The 19,178-nt window shown below is 37.9% G+C and overlaps 1 protein-coding gene across 1 annotated transcript in view; it reads left to right on the forward strand.

The window, feature by feature from the left end:
- Positions 1-19,178, forward strand: part of EFNB2 (ephrin B2) — a 49,076-nt gene that overhangs the window by 21,600 nt on the left and 8,298 nt on the right. Inside the window, exon 2 of the mRNA XM_019529677.1 lies at positions 2,702-2,985. Within this exon, the coding sequence (XP_019385222.1) occupies positions 2,702-2,985 (284 nt within the window). The remainder of the gene's footprint in view (positions 1-2,701; positions 2,986-19,178) is intronic.

Raw genomic sequence — 19,178 nt, forward strand, 5'->3', positions numbered from 1 at the left:
GCCACTGTGGCTGGATGCATGGCCCCTCTCCCCGTTGGGTCTGGGCCATGCTCCCTCCTTCCCTCTCCGTGGGTCCAGGTTGGAGCCAGGATGCCCCTTGCTCCCTTCTCTGCAGCCAGGTGAGTGCCTGCTACAGCCATCCCATGCTAGATTGCAACCCAGCCCACAGACAGCCTGGGCACTGCCCATTCAGCCTGCTGGCTGAAAAGGTTGAGCACCACAGGTCTATTGTATTCTGCTCTAGTCTAAGCTATTTATTTTCAGTAATAAGAATAAATGTTTCCCATATTATAGCCATTTCTAAATGGAAATATTGACCGTGGGCTCTGTTCTGCCTGTTTGCACTCCCCCGTCCTGTTGGTTCTACTTCTCCCCCACTACATGATAAATTTAGGATAGTCTTCAAGAAGCCTTTGGTTTCATATTTCATAGAGGTTTAAGTCATAGCATAATGATGAATGATAAGCGGGCCTGCTTCTAAGTTGCTAAATACTGCATCTGTGCCCAGGCTACATGCTAACTCAAACTGGTTTCTTAAGGGGGCCCAGTCACACACACAGGCTTGCAGATTAAGGATTCCCATTAACTGCAGTGGAAGTCAGGACTGGAATCAGGCCTCTGTCCTGGTACACGAGCAGGGGAGAGAATTAATTTTCACCCCCTGCCGAAAGTTTAGCCAGCCTCTGTGGTAGGATGGTATCAATACCACCTCCTATCACTACTCCTTCCCTTTTTCCTGTGCAGAGGTTAGCCACTCTGTTAGTGTGCCTATAGATGCTGGCTACTCCAGAGGCGAGGAGGAGGTAGGGCAGTTCTGCTGAAGGAGTCTGTGCAGTCATTCTCTCCTCCCCCCCCCGCCAAAGGTGTTGTACCATCTGTTTGGGTTTTTTTCCCTTCATGCCTTCAAGCTTGGGGAGGCAGTGCAGCTCCACAGTGTCCTTATTGCATGGCTTGCCTAGGCAGAATGACTAAGCTCAGCTTTTGTAATGCTGAAATTAAACTGCACAAGAGAGGAGCACAGTGAATTATACATCAACATGCACTTTTCTTGCCATAACACTGCATTGTTTTTCCCCTAAATCTGTAATTACATTTCTTTGTCCTGCTACATGCTGCTTCACAACAAATATAAATCTTACACAGGCTTTGTGAGGGAATATAATCCCACTCATTAGGTACAAATCATAAACTCACGTTGTGTAAGACCAGGCAATTGCAAATTACAGGTTTGAAATTTGGGGCGTCACTTTTTTTTTTTTAGTTAGTAAGTTTTGATCCAATAATACGGCTAGCTGGTGGCCGCCTTTAAGTAAAAGGATGGGGTATTCTAGGTTTACAGCTTTGTTCTTGGTCTTTAATATTTTAATGAGTCTGCAGGATGACTGCCTGTGAATGAGCTGGATTTTTCTAAGTGTGGTGTTTAATGTTAGCACTTGGATAAGGATGTTCATTAGGAAGCCATTGTTTCAGGTTTTCAGAGCAATTCTCCATTAAGAAATATCTTTCTGCAGTAGGGCTGGCAGGCAGGAGAAAAAGGAAAGGGAGGCTTTTAGCTGTAGGCAATAGAGGATATTGTATCAGTAGCTCTAGTTTTAAAGGCCTGCTTCTAGGCATTAATTGGAGCAAATACATCTTAAGAAAAAAGGTTAGCAAAGAAGTGCTCCAGCTTTTGTCCTTGCAAGAATTGGACTCTTCGTTTGATGGCTGAATCAATATTACAACTAATTATTTTTTTAGTTTTCCTTTATGGGTTTCTAAAAACCTTTCTGTTGCATTTTTTTGATTGATGAGGGACTAATTATAATAAGCGATTTGAAACGTTCTGGATGAAACTTGTCTATTAGTTAATGCCAATAGCAAATGTCTAATGGCAGGACAAAAAACAGAGTGCCAGTACTGTTGTGGTTCTCTGAAATGTGTACGAGTGTTTCATCAGTACTGCCAGAAGTGCCCTTTAAAGAAAAAGGTGGAGCTTTGACTTGCAATACAAAAATAAACTTCTTGTTAAATTATGAAAAACCATATTGACAGGGTGGTGCTGAGGAGGGAGAAGTCATTATAGTAAAGCCAATCACTGTTCTGTGTTTTTGGTGGGGGGGCTCAGTGTTAGCAGTAGAATATGAGCTCTTTGGTAGAAAAACTGCCTTTTTTTTTTTTTTTGTTCTCAGTTTGTACAGCAACTGATGCAGTGGATTCCTGGTCCACTGCCAGAGTTTCCTAGGGACTACCTTAATTTAAACACTAATAATTAATATGTTAATAAATCCTAAGACTAAATTATCCTCTGCCTTGCATTGGTGCTCAGGATGTAAAAGAAATCTTGCTCCTAAACACAAGGTTAGGGACATTTAAACAGAGTAGAGAAGCAAGGTCATGAGCCTTTCTATTTGCACTGGCAGTTGATGTTGCCTAACTGTATGAGGAAGCTTTGGGAAACAAGATCGTGCCTTCATGAATCCCTGAATGTGGATACTGCTTATAAAAACCCAGTTGGAACCAATCTGGCTCTAATTTTCCAAAATCAAATTTTACTGTTACTTTCAAATTTTGTCAGGCATAGACTATTAAGACAGTTTATTCACTGTATCATTTTGCTTTGGATACTATATTTGTTCCTTTCTGCCCATTGCAATTGCCATTTTTCTGAATCTCTGTTTTTATCTATTGTCTCATGTTTCCCCTTTTCTCCTGGTTCTTTTAGATTCCTTCCTGGACAAGGACTGGTACTATATCCACAGATAGGAGACAAACTGGATATTATATGTCCAAAGCTGGACTCTAAAACTGTTGGCCAGTATGAGTATTATAAGGTCTACATGGTTGATAAAGACCAAGCAGATAGCTGCACTATTAAAAAGGACAACACGCCTCTACTCAACTGTGCCAAGCCAGATCAAGATGTTAAATTTACCATCAAGTTTCAGGAGTTCAGCCCTAATCTGTGGGGCCTGGAATTTCAGAGAAAGAAAGATTATTACATCATATGTAAGTGAAAAACAACATTTGTTTATTTTTTTTTTTTCCTTTTTATGTACATGTGATCTATACCCATAAGAAGTCAAATGATTTTGTATTTCTTTTGCATTTGTTTAAAATATTTTCTTGGTTGCTTGTTTTCATCATGTGTGTGACATCTGTAGGATCTTCCGTCTCTTCCTCATGCTTATACAGAACCAATATAGATTGTACAGTTATGCTTGAAAGGGGCTTCTCCAACCTGCTTTGGATATCTGTTAAGGCCAGGTTGTGATACCCTTGCTCATGCTGAAGAGAATTTCAGAACATGAGAGATTTCGCTGAGGTCAGTGGAGCTGCTTGTCAATTCATATACTTCTAATTGAGTAAAACTATCTGTATCTGGTCCCAGACAAATCTTAATAAAGATTGACCCTATATCCTTAGCTGATATAAAATCAGAAAGCTCAACTGACTTTCAGTATACACTAGCTGAGTATTTGGCCCTGTAATATTTAGGCTAGAATATCTTAATCAATCAAAGCCTTGGAGACATTCCATCTTTGGAGGATTAAGCAGGAGTGTAGGAGTTAGTGTTATGTTTCCTGCAGCTAATGCATCTTGCTTCCTTCTATCTTGTTTCCAGTTTCTTTTTAAAAACGGGATCCCTGAGAAGTTTTTTTTTTGTGGATTTTTACTGTTCTTCATATTTATTTAATCTAATCTAAAATAAATGCAAAACATCTAAACATACAAAAGCAAGAAAATTGAGTCATGTTAACATCAAGTAATAATATTAAATCTACTTGCCATTTACATATATTTATGGACGGTCTCTTGTAATATACAATATGTGCTAAGATCACTCAAACATGTAACAATTTAGTGTAATATATCTGTATCACAAAAGCATAAATCTCAAAAAGGATAAAATGGCAAATATGGGTGACTTTGAAACTGCTCTGTCTAAAATATTAGCTAGATAATATCTTCCACCATGGAGTCAGTGTAGGTATAAGCCTACTCCTGTCATGCTTAACTTAGGCAAAACTTTCCCTGAAAGCCAGTGAATTTCATCTCAGTAAATTACAGAATCGGGCACTGATACAGTTGCCAGTAATCCAAATTAAAATGCCTGTGTGCTCAAGTAGCCAAGTCTAAAGATGAAATATTTCAGTTATTTAGTGCTGCTTTGACAAAAAGCCACAGCAGATCGATCACCTGTAGTAGAATAAATGGCACTATTATTATTATGGCTTGAGAATTATGGACACAAGTGGAACTTCCTGACAGACTGTCAGTTCAGTCATGTGTCAGATTTTCCCCAGAGAATTATTGGGAAAGACTCGCTTTATTTTTTATAATTATTTAATTATAAGCAATGGGACTTAATAGATGCTGCATTTCCTGGAGGATTATTACATTCTTTGGGTAGCAGAACCTGCTCAGCCTTTAGACTTGCACCTTAGGAGTCACTCGACCTGCAGTATTGCTTTACTGCCTCTGTGTCTGCCGTGAGTACTGCTTACTGTGGTATTGACAAAAGACCAAGTTGGTATTATGCTGGCTGTGCCCTTAAGCTTGATTTATTTTTTCAGACATGCTGAATATGCCCAGCTGAAGCAGTGGGACCTGGCAAGTTCCATAATTCAGAAAATTTTAAGAATCCTCCCTTCAGTGATCCAAAAGAAAGACAGTGAGCCTGACCTTGTGTCTCATTGATACCAGGTTTGTCAGTGCAGCTCTACATAACTATAGCTGTAGCTGCTCCTGACTTACACCGCTGTAGGTGCAGATTCAGGTGGAACTTAGAACAAAAGTAGGATCTGTCTTTGAAATCCTGCTGAACTGACTTCTGTTCTACAGTTCTTGTTTCCTGCTTGGAGGGGTTGTATTACAGGGCCAAGAACTCAAGAACCAGTTGTATTATGGTGAATTATAATATTGCCAATCCCAACCCCCCCACAATGGCAGCTCATGACAAGCAGTAGTATCTGGTACTAGAAGCCAGTGGCTCACCCGCAACTCCATCCCAGTCCGGGATAAGGTGTCAGTAGAGGAAGTACAGCTCAAGAGAAGTCCAGGGACATTTGGACAACAACTAAGAGTTGCCAGATCCAGACAGAATTTGGCAATTCCTGTCTGGAAAGCATATAATGTGTGCAGCCCTAATGGGAGAAATTTCTAATAATAAAGGCATTTGCTGTCATTTTGGTAAATAATGTAGTGCACGTTGCTTGTACATACAAATTGGCGCATGAATTATTCGCATGAAATCCAGATCCCCAGTCCTGCTGTTTTAACAGGGCTATATACCTAAAGAAGGCAGCACTGGACCTTCTGTTGAATGAAATACAAAGTTGTTTTGCTGACACTTTCATTTTCTTCTTTTTTTTAACATGAACATGACAGTAAGTTCCCATGTGTGATTCTGGCTTGGAAGCATTTTAGTCATATGCCATGATCTTTGGAGCAGTTTACTGAGAACAGTGGCTGTTGAGAGTTCACAGTGGCTTGGTAGATAGAGTTCAAATGTAGCTATTATGTCAGGCTGCTAACATTGGAGAGGCTGAAGGACATAGTAGAAGGTGTATAATACCTTTGTACTAGATGTGGCAAAATTGTGTTTACAAAACAAAGGATTCTTTTTTTTTTTTTAAAAAAAAAAAAAAAGGCCTTGAGTACCTCTTTTGACATTCGGGTGTTCATTGGACTAACTGCAATTTAAAACATCTGTATCAGGCTACAGGTAGAATAAGATACTAATCAGTGTAAGAGCATCAGCATCTAGTCCAAACACTGAATGGTGCCAGTATTGGTATTTGGAAAAAGGACAGTGCATAGGATTGTGCACGCTATGTAAGAGAATAATGTCCTTGCTCTTGCCTGTTTTATTCTCATCAGTTTTTGGTTCCTTGGAAATTAATGGAACAAGTTTCCTGTAGCTACCTGACTTCTCTTCAGCAGAGTTGGATATGGTCAAATGGAATCCGAGATGTTCATGTTACATTTTATATGCAGCCATTTAGCCAGCAAGCCATAATTCCCTAAAGAAACTTTTAATTGAATGCGCACACTGAGTCATTTGCTCCTATGCAAACGTCAATGGGAAGGACAAAGTTAGGCAGGAAACTGTAAATTTGAGGCCGTCCAGTTGGCACTAAATCATCTCAACATGTATTTTCTTGTGAAGTGTGGATTTGTTGGGGCATCTTGTGGATGTCCCCAAATCGCAGAAATCTCCTTTAAAGTTGGATCACTTGCAAGCCACAGTTTTCAGGCACTGGTACTTCTATCAGGATCATCCTTTCCCCAGCAGGGCAGATTTATTAATATGGAGCAAAAGAGCATAATATGATAAGCCATTGTATTTGAGGAAGTCTTTTAAAAGGATCAAGAGAGACTCGGTGACCTCAGTAGAGCTAGGATTTCATTCAGTAGCCTTTCTCCTACTCTGACCTTTTTCCCCTTCAGCCTTATCCACTACCCTCAACAAAACTGCAAAGCACAGTACTGAGCTTGTGGAGAAAATGTGCTCTACAGGATGAAGAAGGGAAGTGTCTTTTCTCTCCTCCCCTCCCCCCCCCCCCCCCCCCAAATCACTTCTCTGGCAGAGAAAGCTCTCATTCTTCTCATCTCTTTTGTTGCATAATGTAAAGAGAAAGATATGCTCTATAGTCTAAAAATTTGAATATAAAGGTATATAATACAGGGATCCTGGTTTTCTCTGATAAACCTCCCCCACCAATTTTCTGATTACTTTAAAAAAAAAAAATAGATATATCTCTATATAGCAGGGTTTCATTTTAATCACGGAAAAACATGGATTTAGGATTTTTAATTGGAAAATTGGAGTGTTTATTGTCAGAGAAAACCAGGATTCCTGATTGACAGCCATGTTGCATATAACTAATTCATCTTAAAAGCTGGGAAGAAGAATAGTTTTGCACTATTGAAAATGCTTGAGACCTGGGGAATGGTTACAGAATGACCCCATGAAAGTTTCCACTGAATCCCTTAGTCTGTCTGCGACCTCATTAGCTCAGCTTACTGTTAGATGATCATTTGCTTTGACACAGGCAAAATGGAATATGCAGCTTTCCTTAAATGTTTTTTGTCAATTTTTTTTTTTCAAGTGACCTACTTATATAATTGGCCTCTGGCTTAAATTTAAAAAATATCTTTAATCCCTAGTTGATCTAAAAGGTTGGACAGGCTAGTGGTGCTAGCACTAAATGATATGATATAGTGGCTTTTGCGATCTAAGTGATCATTTTTGAATCTTTAGCATTAAGTGGATTAAAAAAAATCATAAAGCTTTTGTTACCAGCTTGTCATTTGGTTACAATTAAAGCAATAACTGTCTTGGACAGAACACATTAAAAGACGATACAGATTGTGCCCTGAAATGTGGCCCACTTGGAAGGAGTAAATCTTTCAGTTATGGCCCAATAGATTTGCATGAATTTTATTTTGGTATTCTAAAAAAAAAACCCTATTTTTATCAAACTTTAGCTAATCAAGTAGGTTAAACATTCACCTCCTTACAGTGTAATTCTCTGGAACATACCAACCAATTTGCACAAGTATTTTGAACTCTCCAAAAGAGCTGTAAAATATTTTTGGTTTAATTTTTGAACTGGCCTAAAGCTGCAAAAAAGCTTGTATCAGACGTTCAATTCATTCCTATTTCACAAAGGCATTATTCATAGTTGTTAAATCATACGTTTGCAGCAATTTAATATAATTTGCATTTTTCCAGTAGTCAGCCTTGTGTTTTAAAAGCTAGCTTGACATGGACCATACATGAGATATAGTTCCTCTCTCCCTTCCTCTGCCGCCTCTTTCTCAGAAACTTTTATGGGTAGATAAATTACCTTTAACTCTCTTCTTGGTGTAAAATGATATGTAAATATCAGTCTTTGACTTAGTGGAAAGTTTTTTAGGGAATACATCAGCAATACCACTTGACTCTTGCTCAATTAAACACAAATATAACTCATACAAATAATATTATTGGAGGAGGAAAAATCAGTGTCTGCATAGCTTCAAATTCCTAACAGTGTAAGACCTGCAGGATTAATGGAGTCATGGTCCATTGGGATTTTTGTCCCAGACCACACAGGGCTTGTAAGAGAATAAGGCTATTTTAGATTGTTGTTCTTTGTTCATATTTAGTGCCATTACCTAGGCAATACTGACAGTTTATCTCATTTAAAGCTAGACAGAGGGACTGCAGTAGGAAATCTGTAAGTACCACTTCTCTATTCCCAAAGGCAGCAAATGAAAGAACAAGATTGCTCTGATTGTTAACAGGATAGGAGATGGTGAGCAAAAAAAAAAAAAAAAAAAAGCTAAAACATTAAATTCAGGATGGATATGGAAGTAGACAGGAAATGAAGAATGATTACAGAGAAATGGAAAAAGGAATTATTTAGGAATTACTTAGAATGAAACAGATTTTAATATTTCATTGGAAATAATTTAATATTTTCAGCCACTATTTACTTCAGTTTTTTTAGATCACTAAAATGATTTAATAGTATTACAAATGCACGTGAGCAAGGGCAAACAAATAGATATAGATACAGATATAGATAAATGTTTAGGGGAAGAAAATTTATCACAAATATTAACATTGAGAAAATTGCTTGTTTTTTAAATATTTCAACTATAGCCCTGATCACACACAGAATTATGTGCATACTTAATTTTACATATCTGAGAAGTCCTATTGACTTCAGCAGGACTACTCAAACGCATGGGGTGCAAGTGTATCACCACAAGTCTTTGCAAGATCAGGTCCTTGCAGCTGTTTTTCTTGCTGCAGGGTGTAACTTATTAAAATCAACAGGATTTGAGTTCTAAGGCATGAGAGTAAGTTTAAGGCAGAGCATATGTAAATTGGAAGCTGGAACTATATATTAACATACCAGAAACACATTTACACATGTATATAATGCACGTATGTTGGTGCATAGTTATCTGACTATGGGATAAGCAGTTTTTATACAATAAAAAGAACTGCATAAAAGTATGTTTATAAATACTTATGCAATTCTCAGGGCTTTTGTTGAATTAAACTTGCATAGTATTTCTAAAGGCTATTATTAGCATTAGGTTTCAGATGCTTTATTTGTCTTTCTGTCCTGAAATCTTTCTGCCCTCGGATCCGAAATGTGGGGGGTTTTTTGTTTTTTGTTTTTGTTTTGTTTTGTTTTTTTGTTTTTTCCCCGGAATGTAAAGTGTTGACTAATGTATTTAGTCGTAGAATTCCACAAATAAAGTTGAAGGACTGAAAAACTTGGTTAAAATTTTGTGAACTTTTGCGATCTACTCTTCTTGGGGGTTTTTTTTTTTTAACATTTGGATGCAGAGTTTGATCTCTGATCTCTGCTATGAACTGTATCCCTGATGGGTGCCTTTTTCAGTCCAAATGAATCGGTTTAAGTAGTTTTGTAGGAGGAACAGGTTTTAACTTTAATTGGTGCCTCTGATTCTTTAGAGACAAATCTTTTGTTTTAACAAGGCAGAATCCTAGTAAAAAACCTAAACACAAAACAAGCAAACAAAAACCCCATGGCCAGACCTTTTAATAGTTAGTTGAATAATCTGTTTTCTATACATTAGATGAGGACCCCACAAGCAAATAAAAGTGTAGTAAAATATTCATCTTTTATATGCCTGTAATGTTTTAGCAGCTGGAAGGGAAACCCAGAATTCGGAACTCTTCATAGCAAGTATGCTAAAAAGAAGTCACAGCGTAGCAATGACACTTGTTTTCATGCAGTAGTACACACTGACATCACTTGTTCTGTCCTCCCTGGCAACTGATTACAGGATCTAACTGATCTGTGATGATAAACAAATATGAAGTTTGAAGATGGAGTGGTTTTTTGGGTTTTTTTTTGTTTTTTGAAGTGTGTGTAAAACATTTGATTAATATACTTAGTCAAAATATTTATCCTCCAGTCCTGTTACAAGCATGTACGAGCAAAAACTTTCGAACCTGGATTTTTCAGAACTAAGCTGTTGGTACTAAAATCAGATATAGTACAATATGTAATTGTTCTGCTTTCTAAGTAGTAAAAAGTCAATGGATGGAAAGTCTTCTCAATGTCTTTGAAAGTTAGATTTGTTTTTCTTTAAGTACTGCATCCAAGTTTGAAAATTTGAGCCATAATCTATACATAGACTGCTTACAGTATCTGATGCAAACATGCATACAACAATCAAAACAGTGCTTAAATTCTGATCAGCTTTGCAAGGTGCAAGTTATCCAATAGTGTCATAACTGATCTAAGTACCAAGGTGCTAAACTGCGTTGCTGAGGGGATAGTTAGTTGACGTAAATACCTCTTTGTGTTTTGCAATAAAACGCACTTTTGTTGTACCTGATGTAAAAGCAGGAGATGAAGGTATTCTTTTATTGAAGCAAACATGTGGAAAATTGCTCTAGATTGTTATAGTATAGAGCATCTCCCCTGAAAGAAATGAGGTTCATCTGTAGGGCAAACTCTGACTGTGGCACTTTATTGGGGTTACTGCTGGACTCTATGCGGTCAAAGCAAATAACGTCATGTCCATCTAAACTATTATAACCATGAGAGTGGCACATTTTCCCATCTATAGTGTTATATTCTAAACTGTCACTAGGCATTAACTAAGTCACTGGTGAAGTCCTACCACCTAGAGATGAACTCTGCTTCAAAATGATGTTTTCCACTTCAGTGCTACTCGTATAGCAATTACTGGGTCATTAATATCATTGCATGCAATTAGTGACAGTAGAACGAGCAAGAGGCTTGTTGTTTTTTATGAACTTTTTACTATAACCCTTTCTCATCCAGGAGCTTCAATCCCAAACCAGAGATTTTTAAAGGCATATACAGACTGTTAAATGAAGAGGTTGTTTGCGTGATTCAGAAAACATTTTCCCATATAATATTAAAGCTCTACTTTCCAACAAGCCTGCTTGTCATTAGGGACAATCAGTGTAACTTGAATGCTAACTAATTCTATTAGTTCTATTCAGCTGAACTGTTAAGCAAAGCTCATTGTGGTAGTAGGGAGGTATTTCTTTCTTCCATGTGGGGCTTTTGCCAGTAGTAGGGTTTTTTTGTAAAAAACAAAACACGGTGTAGAATGTGGTGAAGTTAACTATGCAGTAATCTATTTAGGGGAAAAATGATAAACTTAATGCATCATAATTAGCAGGCTTACATCTGGTGAACTAACTGTACAGTATTCTCAAACACAAACAAATTATGTGAACTACAGACAACTGTGTATGCTAGTGATAGCTGCAGCATATCTTTATATGTCAATAAGACGTTTTCCAGGGTATTTTTGTTGAGAAATGTATATAACTTAAATAATGCTGAAAAATGCTAACTCTTGTGATTTTTACTGCTCAAAACATGATTTCCGATAAAGATGTTCACCAGAGTTTTAATAGTGTCTGTACTACTTAAATTATTTTAAAAGGGGAGACTTGAAGGCAGCAGTGAAACAAGTAGTTCTTTTTTTGGGTGCCATGGCCTTCCATGTCAGATAATTGTAGCAAAGTTTTTTTCTGCATTTCACCAATGGTATTACCTAATCCCGAGATGAAAGTGGTGTTGCCTTTCTTCTTGGAATAACAGGCAGCAGCAACTTTTTTTGATACCTCCTGATTCAGCTGTGCTCAATGTGACCTTTTTTTCATAGTTCCATAGTTCTTTGGGTCAGAAGGGACCCTAGCAGATCATCAAGTCTGACCCCCTGCCATGGCAGGAAAGAGTACTGGGGTCAAATAGCCCCAGCAAGGTGTTCATCTAACCTCCTCTTAAAGACCTCCAGGGTAGGAGCCAGCACCACTTCGCTTTGAACTTGGTTCCAGATCCTAGCCACCCTGACCATGAAGTAGCGCCTCCTGATATCTAGCCTAAACCTACCCTCTGCCAGCTTGTGACCATTATTCCTGGTCACTCCTGGCAGTGCTCGGGGTAACAGGGACTCCCCCCGCAATGCCTGCTGGTCTCCTCTGACTAGTTTGTAACAGGCCACTAGATCCCCCTCAGCCTTCTCTTGTGGAGGTTGAATAGGTTCAGGTCCCGTAGCCTCTCCTCATAGGGCCAGTTTTCTTAAAAGAGAAAAGTATACGTTAAATAATAATGGCTTGACTCTTGCCACCCTTACTCATGTTGGTTGATACCACATCCCATGGGAATCAATGGAATTACAAGGGACTTCCTAACATTAGTAAAGATGCAAAATTGGACTGTAACATTTTCCCTTATGTCCTTTTTGGGAAGCAGTCTCTTCATGGGAGAATCTGAGATATGGAAAACAGATTATTCAAATTTGTTTACTGTTGTATCTGGTTTATAGCTTTCTATAGCCACTAATGCAGATCTGTATAAGGTACTGACTTGTCCTGATCATGTGCTGTTTTTTTAATAATATAAATACCAACTAATAATGTCCTTTTTATAAACATTTGTCTATAAAGTAGAGCATTTAAACCAATCCCCCTCCCCCATGTTGATGGCCCCATCTAATTAACACAAGTTGAATCATCATGTTTGAACATGGTACAGAGGTATGTAACTTTACCAGTGCTTTGTACGGTTTCACTGTAGGGTTATACTTCCTTCACCAGGGACAAGAGGATCCCTCTAGAGGCATCTTTTTTTGTGTGTGGGCTTTTTTTTTTTAAAGCCTCAATAGAGAAGACATTGTTGCTATCTGTGTCACCCTGCAAAAACCATCCCCTGTTTCAGGTGGATATCACAAATCCTGAGACACAGAAGTTTACTATTTAAAGTGACTATTTTCTTTTGAAATAAAAATAAATCAATAAAGACATGAGCAAAAGGAGGAAGAAAAGTTTTGGTGTTTGTTTTTCCTTCCACTTGGAAGTTTTGTCTCACTCACAGCTGGATGATGGAAAAAGCTGAATTTGGGAATATTCATAAGCACCCACTAAGCTTTTGTTTTAAGATGAAGCAAATTCTACACCAATGTGAAAAAACGTCTAGGTAAAGCTGACAGAATGGTGACCTTTTTGGAGTGCCAATTACACTGAGTAGCGCTCTCACAAAGTCCTACTGTGGTGTGTGCTCCCTTTTTATTTTGCTAAGACTTCTAGCAAGTAGGCAAAACAAAGCCAAAATGTTAAAAATTTGCAAAATTAACCAGCTGGAATTTTTTCAGTATATCTGTACCATAACTCTTCCAGTCTTGTATATTGTTCCAGCCTCTTATTAACCAAGTAAACTTGGAGTGTTTTAATTTTTGGATTAATCTTGTTAGATTGGATTAATCCTATCACCATGGATCCTGGTTTTCTCCAATTTAACACCTTCCCCCCCCCCTTTCAGTTTAGAAAAAGTAACCTAGAATCCACTTTTTTTTCCCATGACTTTTTAAAATGAAACACCACTAGTACTAGTGGTGTTTCATTTTCCACATGAAAAAATGTGGATTCTGGGTTACTTTTTCTAAACCTAAATTTAGGTGGGGGGGGTATCAGAGAAAACGAGGATCCCTGCTTATGACCCAATATGTGCAACAGAAAAACTATGGCTATTTTAGAGCACAAGCCTGCAGAATTAAACCACAGAAAATCTCAGCCTTAGTAACAGGCATATGTACCTGCTGTCTTTACTCAATGGGATTATTCATGCACTTAAAATTAAGAGCTACTGTAAGTAATTGCAAGAATTGAGACTTAGTTTGGGACTCTTCCTTTGATAAAATTTGCAAGCCGATTCCCTGTGTAAAGCATCAAATAACTGACTCAGTTCAGTAGAAGTTTTTTAAATACATGCTGACAGAATGGCAGTGTTTGTAATTAATACCAAAAAGCAAACTAACATCCTCTTCTAGCTGAAATAAATAGCTTTTACACTATCTGGAAATTTTGTGCATGCTAAACTACATGCTTGAATAGATCTGAATGATTTTCTTAGGTTGTTTCAGACTCATAAGGATCTGGCATCACTGCTAGGTGAATAAAAAAAAGTGTTTCTTTTTTTAATTAAAATACTTCTTGTATAATTTCCTCAGTTGCCTCATTCTCCATTCCTGGCCATTCTAGAAATAACTGCTGCTTGATCTGTGGCTTTTTCAGTATGTGAATCTTGGTGTTCTCAAACTTGTCTCTTTTTTAAATCCTGATAATTTATTGAAAAGAATCACTTATTTCATTCTTTACTGAGTCATTAAAAAGACCTGGAATAAACCAGAAGTAGCTAGAACACACACACAGGATTCAGTGATAAAAGAATTTTCTTTTATTTAGGAAGGGAGAAAAAGAAACACTTGCTTCATAATCCTGTAAACACATCAAATCAAATACTGCTTTGGATTAAGAATAACTTCTTACTGAATCTAGAGCTTTTGTAGATTGATTTATTTTTACTGCTGCTCTTGAACTTTTCTGTTCCTCTTCTTTTTAAGAACAGCATTAGGTTAAAACTGGATAAGCACTCAGATTTAAAGAGTTATTTGTTTTCAGCTCACTACTTTTTTTGAGACCTGATTTCTGATGTCTAAGTAATGGCATTAGAGACTACCCTGAAAAGGAAACGGTAGAGAGCAAGAGGGGAGACTCCCTGCCTTGAGGTTAGTCCTGGGAGCAGTATGCCTCAAAGACCAGCCTCCTGAACTACAATTCCTTTGTTACTTTTTCTTTACTAATAATCTATGCCATCAACAAATTACACCACCTCTGCAGTGAGTCAGCTATGCTGGCTGGGACACTTGGTGGGGAAAGAGTCATGGTTACACCCACTCTACACCCAAATCCTCCAGGGGAGGAAGCATGTACATAGCATTTGCTTACTTCTGTATTCCCAGGCCTAAAGTCTAGATAGCTTGCACAGGAATAGTTGGAATGGGTGTGAGCCTGAGTTCTCTCTGTGGGTGTGTAAACAATGTCACAATCTAGCCCTGAATTAAATTGGTTACAAATTTTAGTTAATCTGTGTGACAGGATATGCAATTTGGCAAATATGCAGTCTATTTTGCAGCCTCAAAAGCATAGTGTAGTCAGTAACTGTGGCAGCTCTAAAGGCTTAAAATTTCAGTACACTAACATTTTCCTTTAAGTAATTGTGATGAAGTTTTTAATGTTGTAATATGTATTTTTAAGAGTGACTGAACCTTAACTTTTGTGACTTTCCCTTCATTTTTAATCTCTTTGTGAATGAAAAGCTATATACAGGCACAAATCCAGCAGCTTAATTCTCCATCTGATTAGAGCAATGTTAAAAACCTGATAGGCTGAAAACAGCCAAGATCCATGCAGTGGTTTAGTCTCCTGGGAGGCAGAGTAATAACAATCAAATGAAGACATATTAAAATGTAATATTACTTCCTCTCCATGGGGACTATATAAAAATTATAGCCAGGAACTATTCTTGTCTGCTGATTTGTTTCACTCACTGATTCCCTGCCTCTGTATTCATGGCTAATGCATTTCATACAATAAACAGGACTTGGAAGTTCTAAAATCAAATAAATATGAAAGACCAAACATTTACTTACCTGATTTCCAGTAGTTTCTTGTGCATTTTAAACTAGAAGATAGAATTAGCCTTGTTTGCTTTGGTCTGGATAATTTTGTTGCCTTCCATGGCAAATCAGGTGCTATGCTAAGAATTAATTTTACATGATCAAAAAAGAATGTAATATCCTCAAACCAGGAATTAGCTAGTTCTCCTTTAAATGCAGTTTCTTAAATGCAGTGACGCAAATCCATATAATACTTTTCTTTGAATTCAAACCATGACTTCCTTATTCACTTGCAACTTCTCTTATCTTTAAAGATCTCCTTCTCCAGGTTTCCCTTGCTTTATGCACCGTTTTGCAGGCACGCATGTACAGCATAACTTGAATTTGCATAAAGGGAACCCACTTTACAATGTAACAAATAGGGATCCATTCCCCAGACTCATTTCTACCACTTCTACATCTCCAACAGCAGACAGTACACACAAACACAGGACACTATCATAATGGAGATGGCAACTACAGAAACACGTCACAGCCAACAAGCAAGGAGCACCAATCCACACTGCACAAAACAACAGACTGTGGATTTCCACCACACAGAAAGCATAAGAGTGAATTTACCTTGCATGTAGGGAATTATTGGTATAAAAATGGTCATCGCATAAGAGCAAATTTGTACCTATACAACCTGCATAAAGTGAGGGGAAACCTGTATATTCCTGGAATATAGTGCTCAAAGCTCAATGTCAGCTTCTTGTTGCAAACCTGTTACCCTTCACTGGTGGGGTCAATTACAATTCATATATGTTTTAAGGAGTTTTGTTTTTGGTGGGGGCAGCTGGTGACCAAAGGCCAGATCCAAAGTAGGACTCAACACCTGAAACGGGGTTCAGGCAGACTTTGGGTACCTATGTCCAAAATTGCAGTCTCTCCAAGAAAAACAACCCAGTTCAGTATCTACCTATTGCTACCTAACTCTAAATTCAGCAAGCCCCTCTCTCAAGGTCCAAAAGTTCCCTGTGCTTGTAGTTTTGACCTCTACATGCTCCCAGGCCCTCCTTGTGTTTGAGTAGGTTGGTGCCTAGCTCCTTTTTAATCCCCACTTCATTTATGAAATTGGATAGAGTAATGCCTTAATACCTGAGTGGCCTTCCCTGGTTATCAGAAGTCACATCTATACAAGTAGTAGACTGTGCAGCTGTTACTAAATGACTGCAGTAACCGGCATTACTGTGTGGTACTATCGCTGCAGTTGTTTTTCAAATGCCACTGTGCAATAGCTCATTACTACTGCCCAGTAGTGTCATGTCACGGTTAATGCCCGCTGCTGTTTCTACACAGTAGCTCATTACTACTACACAGTAGTGTCTCATGTAGATGTGCCCAGAGTATGCGTAACATAGTCTGACAGCACTGTGTTAACACACACAAGCCATGGCCACTTTCATTCAAGGACAGGACCAGTGGTGCAATGCCTGTTTTTTTTAATAACTGGTTATATAGGATTCACCTAGGAAGTGGGACTGTAGGCTGTGCTGTGGGAGGGACCTCTTTTTTTTTAAACTGGACCACCCTGCAGCAATTAATGTAAAGTTTGTACAAGCTCAGAAAGAGGCTGTCTGTAGCCTAGTGGTTCGTGAGAGTTCTGGGTTCTTTTCTATGGACTATTGATGAATTTTCATCATTTGTCCTTGATTTAAAGCAGATGGAATCTAGAGAGCAGGAACTCTTTCCCTGTCAGCTGAGTGTGGTAATGGCTAGACTAGTGTGTTACTAGCTAGCCCTTTTCTTACACTCCTTTGAATCTTGCACTCCTTGCTGCATGGCAGTCCAACTTCAATATGATGTGTGGAAAGGTCTCTCATTCCACCCCTGCCTATGGTCTAGTCATTAGCCTGCTTTCCAGTGTGAGGTTTGGACAGCCAAGCAAATAAAAGTTGACCATTACAGTATCCAACTTGCAGGCATTTAAGTCTGTTATTGGATCCAGTCCCAAGAGCCCTGTTCTGCTTTTGCTGTAGACAACAAAAATTTAGCCATCTACCTCATTGAAGTAGGATCTCAGAAGCTCATATGTACCTTTATGCCACTGAAAAAAATGGTTAAAAAATCCTAAACTGGTTTTGTACAATAAGCAATATGTTTTATTTCAGTTTCCTGAGAACCCATATGCCTGTGAGCAATTTTAAGTTTTTAAAGGTTTGCAGGATTGTGCGCATGTGTTTTGTTTTTTGTTTTGTTTTGTTTTGTTTTGTTTTGTTTCCTGTTAAGATCAACATTTATCTAGAGCCTAATAAAGTACACTGCCATTAATTTTTTGTCTTGGTACAAGAGTAGGATGTTATATCAAATACTTGTAGCAAGTGCTCCTAAAACAGGTTTATTTTTAGTCCTAGGCATTAGAAAATGCTAGTGCTTTGTCTAAGCCTGAGAAGATTAAGATTTTTGGCAAATATTTTATAAACACAGAAGTCTCAGATTAGCCATTCCACTTTAAAACTCAAAACATCTAGTTGGTGCTTTCATGCTTATCGCCTGCAGTAATATTAAAGATAGGGAAAAATTTCCATTATTTTCCATTATTATAGGACGACGACTACTACTACTACTACTACTACTACTACTACTACTACTACTACTAACTCTGAATGTTCGTGGAATTTTTGATTTCATTAATAGTTTCATTGTTATCTTCACGAAATATGTATATAATGGCAGAATTTTAGATCATAGGAGGTGTCATTTTTCAGTTGGAGATCAAATATAAGGACAGCTGCAGGTGTTCTAGGAATATTCTGCACTTGCTCCCTTGTTTGTCGTCTTCACACCAAACTTTCAACAAGTATTAACAGCATGAAATAGTGTTTTCTCTGACATCCCAGATTATTTCTTATTCTTTGTGAAAGTCCTTCATCTTTTGGCAGCTTAACACTGTGTTTAAATTACCCATCTTTCTCCCCTACACAGAGATATGTGAGGTTACATGTTGACAGCCATGATGAAATTTTGCAAATCCATTTCCTCCCATGGCCTTGCCTAATTATCAGTTTAATTATGGGGAAAGGTTGAGAGTGGACCATTGCTTTCTTGCTGGAATACTCTTCCTTGAATACTCTTTGAGGATATGGTATTCTCAACTATAAGCTATAACACAAACATTCATGAGATCCCTTTAAAAGACTGGCGGGGGGTGGGGAGCGTATACTGCACTCATTCATCCAACATCAAAGCTATGAAAGCATTTTTTTTATCAAGCCAGTTTGAACTCTAGAAGCATACACCAGCTTCATTGTTAAATTAGAGTCTTATCAATGGAGACTGCATTTGAAATAGTTTTGCATTCCTTTTACCATTTTATATTCTTTATATTATTCTGAAGTTAAATGGGGTCCTCCACACTTCTTAGGGTCTCTCATCGTAGGGTACTTTGGATAGATACTTAGAGTAGAAGGATGTCCAGAAGAGCCTTCACTTTATTCAAGTACAATCTAAGGAAACAGCATTGAAAATAATGTAAACCCCTGCAGCCTATGTTGAAAAAAATCAGCTACAACAAGACAGAAGTGCGCATTCATTAGTATAATTTCATCGGATGTTCAACTTTGGTATTTCTAGTTACTCTTTTTTTTTTTTTTTTAACTGCCCTTGGCAAATAGGTCATAAAAAAACACTTTTTCAGCAAAGACATGTTTGATTTATATCCAGAACTTGTTCTCAGTATT

The sequence above is a fragment of the Crocodylus porosus genome, unplaced genomic scaffold, assembly GCF_001723895.1.
Source record: "Crocodylus porosus isolate Cpor-Errol unplaced genomic scaffold, CroPor_comp1, whole genome shotgun sequence".
NCBI classification, from domain to species: domain Eukaryota; kingdom Metazoa; phylum Chordata; order Crocodylia; family Crocodylidae; genus Crocodylus; species Crocodylus porosus.